At 30.5% G+C, this 12789-nt stretch overlaps 1 protein-coding gene across 1 annotated transcript; it reads left to right on the top strand.

Annotated features, from left to right (window-relative positions):
* The first annotated feature begins 6358 nt into the window (after positions 1-6358).
* On the top strand, positions 6359-10977 carry LOC105774317 (F-box protein 7). Its single transcript, XM_012596769.2, has 11 exons — positions 6359-6525; positions 6771-6848; positions 6996-7108; positions 7453-7569; positions 7650-7746; positions 9161-9234; positions 9338-9391; positions 9480-9581; positions 9758-9816; positions 10245-10455; positions 10668-10977. The coding sequence occupies exons 1-11, from the start codon at positions 6516-6518 to the stop codon at positions 10725-10727; spliced, it is 975 nt and encodes a 324-aa protein (XP_012452223.1). The 5' UTR covers positions 6359-6515; the 3' UTR covers positions 10728-10977.
* Positions 10978-12789: the final 1812 nt, after the last annotated feature.

Genomic DNA, 12789 nt, shown 5'->3' with positions numbered 1-12789 from the left:
TTATAAAATTTTATGTATTAGTTGCAGTATTTATTAGCTGATATTTTATGTATAATTATCAAGAGTTTAGAAGTATTTTAGAGATTTTAGTCTCTAACTAACTCAGTAAAGTTTTAAGAAACTACTAACTACAGTGTCTTTAGAAAGTTTTATCTAAATTTAGAATTACTTATAGGATCGACGCCGGAGACTCGGTGTACCACATACTTACTTAGAATGATCCAAGTTATTTAAATACCAGATCGTTTTTAAACACAATTTTGGAACCCAAAATTCATAGCCTGAGTTTTGAAATCTAGTTCTGATACCACTAAATATAACACCCTAAACCTGGCATAAACGTTATGGTTGAATCTAGATATGTCACAAAGAAGGGTTTTGAAAATAAAATCATTTCGATAAATTATCCAAGTTTTATAACTATTACTGAAAACTTTATTAATTAATTCATTTGTCAAAACATAATTTACAGCAGAAGTATTTAAAAATCTCGTTCAGGTTTTCAGAAAAACTTTTATTTTAGTAAAAACCATGTCTTTAGCCAACCGTCGCAAATAAAGAGTTAAATAGAAAATCAAAACCCAAAACAAGTCCAAACAGTCCAGAGAGTCCATTAATTACAAAACTCCCAGAAAATAATTCTTAATTAAGAAAAAACCATTAATTAAAAATAGTCTACAAACTTGTGGTCACCGTGAGACTCTACTGCACTAATCCGCCTAGGTTTGTGGATTACTTGTACAGAAAAACAAACAGAAGTGAGTTTTCGTAACTCGGTGTGTAACCCAACAAAAATAGACATGCTATACATATGGAAATCACATATACAGTCAGATACAGATTCAGACTTAAGTGTATTTCGGATACAGTTAACAGAATCAAATAAGCATAACAGATATATAGAATCCTACCCCATCCTCTATACACCGACTCTGACCATCCCACCATACCATGTGGGGTTAAAAACACCCACCCATCCCTACACATCATATAGTGTCATTACGACACATAATAAAAATTATTTAGTCAAGTTGCTAGAATATAGGTGAAGGTCGCCATACAGAACACTTCATCCATATATACAATTCCCACCCCAAACATATATACAGATTACAGATATAGAAATATCATGCTTACATGCTCGTATACAGATAACATATATATTTAACAGAATAGTCAGACATGCATAATAGTGTCCTACTCAGAGCAGACTATTAGAATATCAAATCACATAATTTAGGGTTTCGCTAGCCTTTACCGACCCTACGGTAGGCCCACAGTCGATCGCAACGACCCGTGTGACCCTAGGGAAAATTTTAGAATTATGAGCCCACATGTCCTTGTGGGCCGACAGGCCAAGATTGGCCTTGCCCGTACAGAATGCATTTTCGGCTTTCACCGAAACTTAATTTTTCATATTTAGGTACACACCTGATACGGTTTCAATGCGAAAACACTCTCGAGCCACACAACACCTAAAATTGACCAGAAAATCACCGAATTAGTCGCTTAAGTCGAAACTAAACGGTAACTACATTGAAACAGACAATCCTTTATTCTACAAAAACCCTTACCTTCAAATGAGCAACGGTGATTTCGCACAACTATAGCACCGATTGGAAGCCCCAACCCCTTGATCTTCTCCTAAGCAACAATAACGAACCCCATCAACCAAAGATTCACTAACCAAAACAATAACCACACTTACCACACTTACCACACTTACCAAAAACGTATAATGAACATCGAAATATCAAGATACAAAATTACAAAAGCAGATAGAAAGAAGAAAAACAGAATCGTCGAAAAGGAAGAGGAAGAAGAAAGTGGCAGAAAATAGAGAAAATTAACGTATATTTTTATTAATTTTGGAAAAGATAGAAAATAAAATAAGAAATAAAATAAAATAAGATAATATATCAACAGCTCCCCACTAACCCACCAACACCCAACTATATCAGAATCCTAGTTCCACCCAACCTCTAACAACCACTCGAAACAAAAATTAACATATTTGCTCCTGCAAGGATTCAAACACAGGACCACCAGCACAACAACTCTTTACCACTCGAATCAACAGGCTCATTCTAATATGAGTTTACTAAAGATAAAATATAACCCAACCCACCAAGGATAAGGCTAAGATTAGAAAAATAACAAAATTTGTAAATATGATACTAGAACCCAAGACGTCTTACACACACCCGAAACATTTAACCACTGAAGCATATATATATTTGTGTCATATATTTATAGAAACAGAAATAAATTATTCAAGGCATTATATTGTTATTCAATGAACTCAAGAAACAAATTCATTTAAGCACTTAACAATTATACAAGTATAAATAATAAACTTTGACTATAATATGTTTTTTAATCAATGAACTCAAGAAACAAATTCATTTAAGCACTTAACAATTATACAAGTATAAATAATAAACTTTGACTATAATATGTTTTTTAATGAAAGAAACTCTTATGAGTGCTTTTGGTTAAAAAATGTATCATTTCCAAGGGTAATGTGAGATTCCATCATAATATTTCCTTAGGTATTAAGCTTAGATTTAAATAACGTCAACATTCTAAAATATAAGAATAATCTCAATGTCTTCGATAATATAACATTTTTGACAATTTTATTCTTATTTTCAATTATTTTAATTCTTTTACTTAAATCAAAATGAAATAATAATAATGATAATAATTTCTTAAAACAATAATAATAATAATGAAAACAACAACAACTTTATGAATTAATTTCTCCAGTTATTTGATATATCTTTAGATAATATTTTAATAATATATTTGTTTATTATTATAAGTTTGAGGAAAATTAATATTTAGTCTATTATATATATTTGTTTACATTTTGCCTAAAATATGAGTTTTATGATAACACTCTAGAATAACGTATTTTTATGTATTAATTATGTATTTATTCTTAGTATGATCCTGCTAATTTGAGCTATTTATGATCTTTTATCTCATAGGGACTAAATTTGAGGCAAAAGTAAAATTAAGGGCCAAAAGCGTGAATTTAGAGATAAAATGGGTCAATGTGCGACACAAGAAAAAGTTGGTGCCAAAAGTGCAAGCATGGAGGACACAAGGGTTGAAATGCAAAAAGAAGAGATTTTATTCTATTAAACTCTATTTTAATTATATTAGGATAATTAATATTGAGATAATTATTAATGATTATTTTTAGGATTTTATTTTATTTATCTTCAATTAAATGTTTTTATCTTTTAGGAATTTAAGTAGGATTAGACTATCTCCTCTAGCACTATAAATAGGGGGTGAAGTGACTCAAAAGAAATAGATATTTTTCTGTAAACACTCTCTCCCCAAAAGTCTAGGCTTTAGTTCTTCTAATATTTCTTTTTAATAAAATCTCTATTTTTATTATATTTATTTTCTTTTCCACCACAACCATGAGCCACTAAACCCTTCTAGCTAAAGGTTGTCAATATTCCCCAAAAAGGGTTCTTGAGGCTTAGAATCCGTACTTAGCCTTCTCAACGAGTATTCATCGTTTCTCCGCACTACGGGGTTGACGCTTTCGTCCATGTCCCTTAATAAGTAAGCTTTTCAACGTATGCAAAGGCCGCTGCTTTATATATTTTGGGAAGGTTGAAAAGTCGGCTCGTTAGCTTACTGCGTCAGAGGTTGGCGAGCCCAAGAGACAAAATGGCATGGGATTCACCATTAAGAAGCGTTGATCTAGTATAAGACGATCCCACAGAAGTGATTGTTGGCTAGAGTCAGGTTCCACCAAATTGTAAGTCTAAATCCTTGGAGCTGGTGGTCGTAGGTGTCCTCTTCCACTATAACTGGCTTATTCAGTTTGGGAAGGATCATCTAAAAGCCGAGGATTGAACCCAATGCGGAACGAGACAATTGGAGGCTGGAATCTCTCATAAGAATTTCCTTTCTCTTAACTCTATTTTTAATTTCTCTAATTTTCTATTCAATATTCTTAAATCTCTTTTTATTTTATTTTTCGTTTTCAGATCCAAACATTTAATTCTGTTAATTTTTTATTTTATTTTTTTTAGGAACCCAAGTTTTCTTGGGCAAAATTCTGCCTGGGATTTCACGGAATAAGATATTTTACAAGTCCAGTCCCTGAGGATTTGACCCAACTTCCCTTTTACTATTATTTTTCATTATTTGTTAGGAATAGGATATTTTTGCGCTTTCAATGACCGCATCATTTTATAAAAAAATTTATGAATATTTTAATAACATGTTTAAATAAAAAAATATAAATTTATTATTTCTTTGTCTCGTTATTTTGCAAGAGTTGTAGATTTAGTCTTTACACTTTATTTGATTAATTTTAGTCCTTGTATTTTTCAAATTTTAAAATATTAGCCCTAACCTAAACAAAATACGTCCAGTTAAATTGAATTACTAGTCATGTACTATACGTACAACTGTAGATTTAATCCATATTCTCTAATTGGATTATTCTAAGTTCCTATACTTTTTGAAGTTTGAAAGTTCAGTCTTGATGCAAATGATGATCGTTAATTCATTAACTGGTTTTTTTGTGAGTAATATGTGAAAATAACAAGCTGGCATGGCATTACACATATAATAATATATTTGTCGCGTCAGATTTAGGAAATATCATAACTTAATTTAATGAATTTTATAATTTTCGTTTGATGAGGACTGAAATATTAAAATTTAAAAGTATAAAACTAAAATAATTAAATTAAAAGTGACTAATAATAGAATTTAATCTATTTTTATCCGATTTGAATTGCATTATATTGAAATAAAATAGTAGATTCTCTCGCTGTGTTTCGAAAAATTTAATAAAATTTCAAACATTTTATTTATATTAATTTATGATAGATTCGTATAAAGATTTAATTTCTATACAACAAATTATGTAAGATATAGATTGAAATGAAGCATAATATAAAAATATGATATTAATTAGAGCATCACACTTCACCAAAAATACTTATAATAGTTCCAACACGCACACCCAAAATAAGAAACACAGATAAGAAGCAAACATATCGCTATAACAAACAATACAAAATATGTAATGAATTATGATATTCTAAATTACAACACTATAATAAATCTTTTAAAAATAATATAAAATTACCAACAAGTAGTTTGGTGCAATAGTAGCACACATTACACTTTTAAGGAAAAAAGATATGTTCGAATGTTAAAGATACCATTATTATGAGGAGCAGCTACAAATTCTGAATCTTGAAGGTACCAACTAGTGATTGGGTGAAATAGTAAACACGTTACATTCTCAAGAAGAAAAGGTGGATTCAAATATTGGAGATAACATTATTACGAAGGACAACCATAAACCCCGAAAATAAATCATAAAATGAACATACATGTAATATAAAAAATGAAATTAACACATATATGAACAAATTGAAATTTATACCACAAACATGGGATTGATGAAAAAAGAATATAAAAATAATAATACGGGCTGGTCAGGCTCGGATTTAGCATTTTTAATCTAGGCTGGGTTTGGGCATGATTTTAGGCTAATTTTTGGGTCAAGTTCGAGTTTAGAAAACGACCCTAAAATTTTGCATCGACCTAGCCCATGTGCAGGTGTAGTCATAACCATCTCAAACACTCATACATGTTCATGTTTATAGTATAATTTTTATAACTTGTATAAAAATAATTTTTAAAATTTGATTTGACTTATGTAATTACTCCAAATCTCACGTAATTGGGGTACTCCAATTACACCCAATTCGATGAGACTCGCCCGTTACAATGCTTACCCAAACATGCCATCATTGTGTAATTACAAGCAATCAATCCCAAACCAATTATTAGGTGGCTTTCCAAATACTACCTAAGTAAAATTTTGCTATTTCTAAAATCTGATACGCCAAACATATATGTTAAGATTGAAATTTCAAAATTTGAAATGTATAGAGACTTGGAATGATCCAACTGGAGAAAATGGAATAAATCTACAACTGTATAAATAGTAATGACTATTAATTGAAATCAATCAAATAGATTTAATTATTACTATTTGAGTTAAGACTAAAATTTCATATTTTAAAAAATACAGGACTAAAATCAATCGATTCGAAAAATATAAAAACTGAGATTAATTAAATAAAAATATACTTTCACAGGATACAATATTTCAAACATCTTCCACTCACTTCGCCAGCAATACTTCATAACTTGGGTAGTGTGGAAATTTAAAGGGCCTAACATCTTAAAGGTAGGTTGCAGTGGTCTGTTAGAGTAGACTGGGCTGACTCAGTCGACCCGTTGATAACCTTTGTTTATGTTTTGGGTTATACTGAGTCGGTGTCTTCTACTTTATTCTGATTGGGCCCTTCATTTAATCTCTCAGCATTTTTCCATCACTTATTTTTTATTTCCTTCTAATTTTGAAATATCGGGGTTTGGTAAATTTATAAAGAGGAGAGAAGATTTCCTTCAATTTTCCTTTGAGGTTCATAAAATTCATAGTTGATTCGATTCCCATGAATCCAGGTATTTATATTTCCATTATTGAATTCATTCATTTCTAAATTCCAATCCACCATTTTCTTTGCTTCCGGTGATTATTTTTATTCGAATTGTGTAGTTACAGAATGAAGAAGAATGATTTAAACTTCAATCTTTGTTATTGGTTTTGTTTCATCTCATCGCCTTCTTCCCCTTTTTTTCTTATTCTTTTAATTACATTATTATTAGTTAATTAATTGCCTTAATTTTTGCGGATTTTGCCTTAACAGTTCCCTCTGAAGTAGAATTAGAATCAGCTTTGCGCTTGAAGACCGTACAGTACTTTGTGACGCAGAGGCCTTGGCTTGGTATTTTTTATTATTTATTTTCATATATTTTCCATAATGATTTTATTCATTTTTTTTTTCGTTTGAAAGCCATTAGCTTAAGTTTTTTTTTTTTTTGTATAAAACACTTGTAAATTATTAATGTTACTTTTTCTTTTCAAATTTCAGATCTTTATGGAAAACATGTTAGACCAGTTGCCCCTTTTGGAAGCGCCAGCAGAAGATCATATGTTGATCCTGCACTTATCCATCGTAGCTTGCCCGATGAGCTGCTTTTCGAAGTATTTCAATGCATTAGTTCTTTTTGACAAAATTGTTATTAGCTTACTTTGGTTTTCTCTATCTGCTTCTAATTGTTTATTATTCATCTAGAAATGCTAGGTTTTGAGCTGCTGAATGTAGAAAATGTGATTTTGAATCAATTGATTGTGATTTCGTTGATAAACGGACATCTTGAAGTTTATTTTATTGCGTAAGAGCTGAAAATTCTAATTTCAATGGCAAAATATCAAATTTTCCTACTTATGAACTGGTAGAATTCCTTGTCTTTAAAACATAGAGCAATTTAAAAGAAGAAACAATTTTTTCCCCTTAATTAGAGAGTAATGATGAAATAAATGTACAGGTCTTTGTACGAATGGCTCCATATGATTTAGGAAGGGCATCATGTGTTTGTCGAAAATGGAGGTACACAATCCGTAACCCTGTGTTTTGGCGTACAGCCTGCTTAAAGGCTTGGCAGGTAAATTTGCCTTCCATATGGAAGCTTTTATTAGTTTGCATGAATTATTGATGCTTAAAACTAGTGCCTCTTTTCTTCAGCTTTCTGGCCTGGTGGAGAATTATAAGATCTTGCAATCAAAATATGAAGGTTCATGGAGGAAAATGTGGCTTTTAAGACCTCGGGTACGAACTGATGGTAAGTTGTACTTTCTCACTTGTTTTTAGTTTTGGGTGTAATATATTCGGTGGGAAATGGAGAAAGGTATGCTATTTGCATTCATTTATTTTTAAATTGTGAACTCTGTGCTATGCATGGTCTTGCTGATTTTAGCACATGTTGCCATTTTGTTCTTGGGAGAATTTCTATGATTATGTTCTTCAATTTTCATAATTCTGTCGAGTATTAGACAGATTAGTTTGTTTGGAACTATTGTTGAAATAATTTTCAAAATATGTCGAAGGGATAAAGAATTACTTGATTACGTAATCAATCTATAAGTAGCTAGCACATAAGAAACTATGTATTAGCTTTGGTGAAGTTCCAAACTAAGGATATTGTTTTAAAGATGAAAAGAAATCAATTTGAGAATCTTTATATATGAAGGAATTTGAATGGCTGTTGATGGGATTTGAATTCTTGAGATTTAGAATGGAAAATAAGCTTCTATGATATTTTACACAAGGGGACTGAAATACTTGTCTAAAGATATTCGGATACTAGGTTTGGAAGGTATTTTGTAGAATTTGCAAAGGGGATTTCGTACTCCCAAATCAAAGATTTGAGTACCCTAGTTCAAATTTTGGCAAATTTGTTGGGGAGGGCCTGTTTCATTTCAAACTCATTCTTACCTTTCCCTTTTTCTAGTAAAGGGTTGCTAATGATACCTACCAAGGTTCAAAATATGAGAACTCAATGAAAAAGACAAGTTGGTTGGATGGAACAGTACGACTAAATATACTACACTTTTGATTAAATCTCTCTAAATAAAGATATCAAAGTTTCCCAACATAGAATATGAAAAGATAAATACAATTTTTGAATCACTCTCTTTGGTATCATTCTCAAGTAAAAGTAAGTCCCTTAGTCTTTGTCTGCTGTAGAAAACCATGTATAAGAATGGCTCTTATGAAAGGTATTTAGTGGTTTGATTTTGATTTGAAACATAAAATTTGGTGTATATTAAGGCCCTTTGACAACACCCTTTACATACACTATAATTGGTTGGTCGAAACAATTTAAAGTGGCATTCAAAATCTTGAAGCTTTTTCATTTTTCATTTGACTCCCTTTCATGAATTCATCAATTTTATATCCATTCAAAAACTCCATGTTTGGGATCTCCCCCCTCCCTCCTAAAAGAACAGCCCAACAATTGTACAATTATATTTTAGTGTTATAAACAGCTACAGATTCTAGCCTGAAATTTGTTGAATCTGCAGTACATGAAAAAAGAACTGCCATGCTCAAGTGTTCATGTTATATTTGCAATGCATATGGATTAGCATGAATAAACCTGATTTTATTCTGTATTTGCCAGTCCTTTCTTTGTTGTAAACCTTTGGGATTTCTGATTATGTTTAATAGAACTTGCATTGCTTTTCATATTGCAGGTCTCTACGTAAGTCGGAATACTTATATTCGTGCTGGAGTTGCAGAGTGGAAGATCACAAATCCAGTTCACATTGTATTATGCTAACCCTTATCTTCATCCCAAGATATCATTGTATATTGCTTTATTCTGAAATTATTTCTAATTCTTTTTCATCTTTTCGTTAATACTTCTGCAGGTCTGCTACTTTCGTTACTTGAGATTTTTTCCTTCTGGCAGATTTCTATACAAGGTTGTTTTGTACATATAACTTTCTATAGTTCTGGATATGATCCCATGTTTTCTTAATCTAATTGATATCTCTATTTATTTGTTATTAGAATTCCTCTCAAAAAATAAAGGATGCAGCAAAGTTCATGAATTTTCGTGCATCCAAAGCAGACTGTGTTTTTGGTGGCCATTACACTTTGTCCGATAACAAGGTTAGCTCTTTTCATCAAAATAATATTTGGAATATCATATCATATTTGGTAGGTTGATGCACTTATGCTCCATTGAATGCACATTAAGTTAGTTGTTTAATTCAATTTCTACTCTCTTCCTATTATTACTAACTTGATATGTATTTTAAGGATTTTGTTATAATTCTATTATGCAGGTTGAAGCTGCCGTCTTGTACCCTGGCATGCGTCCTACTGTGTTGAGAATTCGTTTAAGGTAATATAAGAAGCATCAACTTTTGTTCTTGTTTTTTTGTTCCATTCATCTATGAGGTGTGAGGCTTTCTTGTTAAATTTTGTTCTAGAATTAAAACTATTATCCTGAACCAAATAATTTGCTTTTGGATAAGGGTCTTATGTCTCATACCTGCATTTTTATTTTATTTTATTTTATTTTATTAGCAGTTCAAAATTAGTAATTGCATGCCAAATGCTAAGTTATAAAGACAAAATACCATAGAAGTGAGTTAAGATATCTGGCATTTTACAAAATGCTGCCTTTGGATCGGAATATACCTTGTAGTTAATGGATAATTACTTGATCAAGTATTTCTTTCATATTTTATTCCCTCAATATTCCTCTCTCTGTCTAAATCTCCTCCATTAGCAATTTTATTCAGTTTTCTTTATTACATACTTGTACAGATTACGAGGAACAACAGCAGGGGCTAACAATCGAATGGATTTACTTTCCCTTGTTACTAGTGGTGTGGATGATAATGAAGCCAGTGGTCCTGAAGAGGACATCCTTGGAGTTGTCGAAGGCTGGCAGGACGATGAAACTCACAACCCAGATGTGCCTGCTGTGTCCCACAAAAGGGGTCTAACACCATTTGTCTTTGTCCCATTTGAAGAGGTAACTTTGCTTCTACCCTTTGATCCTTTGAATAATGAACCAGCAGACTAGCTGAATTTTTTTTAAAATCGCAAATTGTGTGTTATGATCGAGTAATTTCGCAAATAGTCAACAGTTAGTGCTAATTAGCCAAGACTAGCAGCTCTCAGCACGACTACTACATTTGTGTTTTTTGGTAATTAATAATTTCGCCTATGTCTTTGGTCGTTCAGGTGGAAACATCCGATTTAAATCTGCCTGTGGAAAAGATGGATTACTATGTCCCGGGCTGAGACTTCCAGCTTCAGCAATCAAGAATATCGCATTTGTAAATATAGATGTATCAGTTGGAATTAATAGTATTTCTTTATTACATAAAATACACCTCTGTTCATGGGATTATAAGTTGCTCTTAATCTTTTCCATGAATCACAAACTCATAATGGGTGTGCTTTTTTGGCATTTTATCCATGATATGCCATGTAATATATTACCAATGTAATTTGTAGTGGCTGCAAATAATTTGGCACCTTACCAACTCCAGATTTAATCCGTTAATTAAATAATTTTGCAAAGGTGAATTTGTTGTGAAGTCCATATATAAAAGCGTATCTTATCCATAAGATTCTTTAGGTTGTGATGTCGTAATTTTCTCACGGTATAAGAGAGTAGTGGGTGGTAAAGTTTTTGGTCTGTGTTTAATTTATCTTTTATCTTATGTTGTAATATCATTACAATATTTAATTTCATTGTTATCGTTATTTTTATACTAATCATAAGTAAACAACGCGCCCATTCAGACTCTCCATTTTTATTCTCACCTTTAATTTGTAATTTTCTGTGTCTCAATAAAATGTTACAATGTAATGATAATTTTGAAGTTATCAAGTCTTATAAAAGTATATCTAAAATCTACCTCATTTAAATTTTTATAATATATTTCTTTCAAAATTTTATCATGATAAATACTAAAAATAAGCTGTCAAAATTGAAAATTTTGTATCACAAAATTAAAATGTGATAAGCTTAGTGAAATAGAGAGTTATTCTAAATTCATTGATAAATGAATGTCCATAATCCCTAAACTTATTCTATTGTAACCCTTAAAGAATGAATGTTCATAACTCCTATATTCATTATCATATAACCCCTAAATCATTTATAAGGTACCTAACTATGGGTCATTAATGCTTTATAACTCATGGTTTTGAAACCCTATAAATAGAGGGAATGTACAAGCTTATAGTATTCCAAGTGAAAATTGAATCATCCTTTCATTTTTTTATCTTTCTTTTTCGCTTAATCTTTGTATTCTTCTTTTAGTTTTATAATATGCTATCAGCATGATCTTACTCAAAATGATAGTTCTTTTATCAACGATCAAAATTACCTTCCATGATCTCCAAGATCTTAGACAATAAGATGCTAAGTTTTTACAGGAAGTTTCTTTTATTTAATGCTTCATTTCGATTAACTTTTTTAGCTAATTCATGATCAATTATAATTGTTTTGATTAACTTATTTTATTTTTATGTTTTTAAGCATGGTAAAAGATTTTGATATTACGCCTATATGAAATTGGGAAATAAGATCCACTCTCAAAGTTTACTATTGATAAATTTTGAATAGATTTAAAGTCTACTACTAGAGTTTAATTTGCTTAGTTCTTGATAAAATGATCAAGACTTAACGTTGAATAAGAAAGGTACATCAACTTAATTAGATCTCCATCTTTACACTTTTTCTCAACAGTAACATCTTTAAATATTAAATCAACTTGATATATGATTTAAAACCTATGGTTTAAATATTTGAGATGGTCTTATTTATAAGTTTTATTTCCATGGATTACTTATTGTTATAAACATCTTATTTGTTTATGAAAATGAATATTGATTAACTTATTTATGTTATTGTAGTAAGTTCTATAATTAAATAATATATTTGACTAAAATATATTTAGTATGTAAATTTGTGTTGATAAACCAATGAATTTTATGATTATTCGGATTTGATTTAGTTCAAATATAGATTATGTTCCTCTTATATCTCTTCTTAATTTGGTTATACAATTTAAAATTTTCAATACTTATACATGTGTAACTCTAAAGATAATTTTTGAGGAATGTCTAAATTAAATTTTGGGTTGATTCTAATATAAAATTTCAAGTTTAACTCACGCCATTTTTAATTCTTGAATTATTTTGATTGAAAATATTTTATAGACTTAAAATGAGAATTACTATATTAATTTGACTATTGGCATTTCTATGGACCTTGTTTGTATAATCAATTGTTGTTTGATAAGAAGCATAAAAAACTCGTGTGGTTTGATTTTGTAAATGCCTTATATTT

This window comes from Gossypium raimondii, chromosome 6 (assembly GCF_025698545.1).
Source record: "Gossypium raimondii isolate GPD5lz chromosome 6, ASM2569854v1, whole genome shotgun sequence".
NCBI classification, from domain to species: Eukaryota; Viridiplantae; Streptophyta; class Magnoliopsida; order Malvales; family Malvaceae; genus Gossypium; species Gossypium raimondii.
This window is presented reverse-complemented; position numbering and strand designations above follow the sequence as displayed.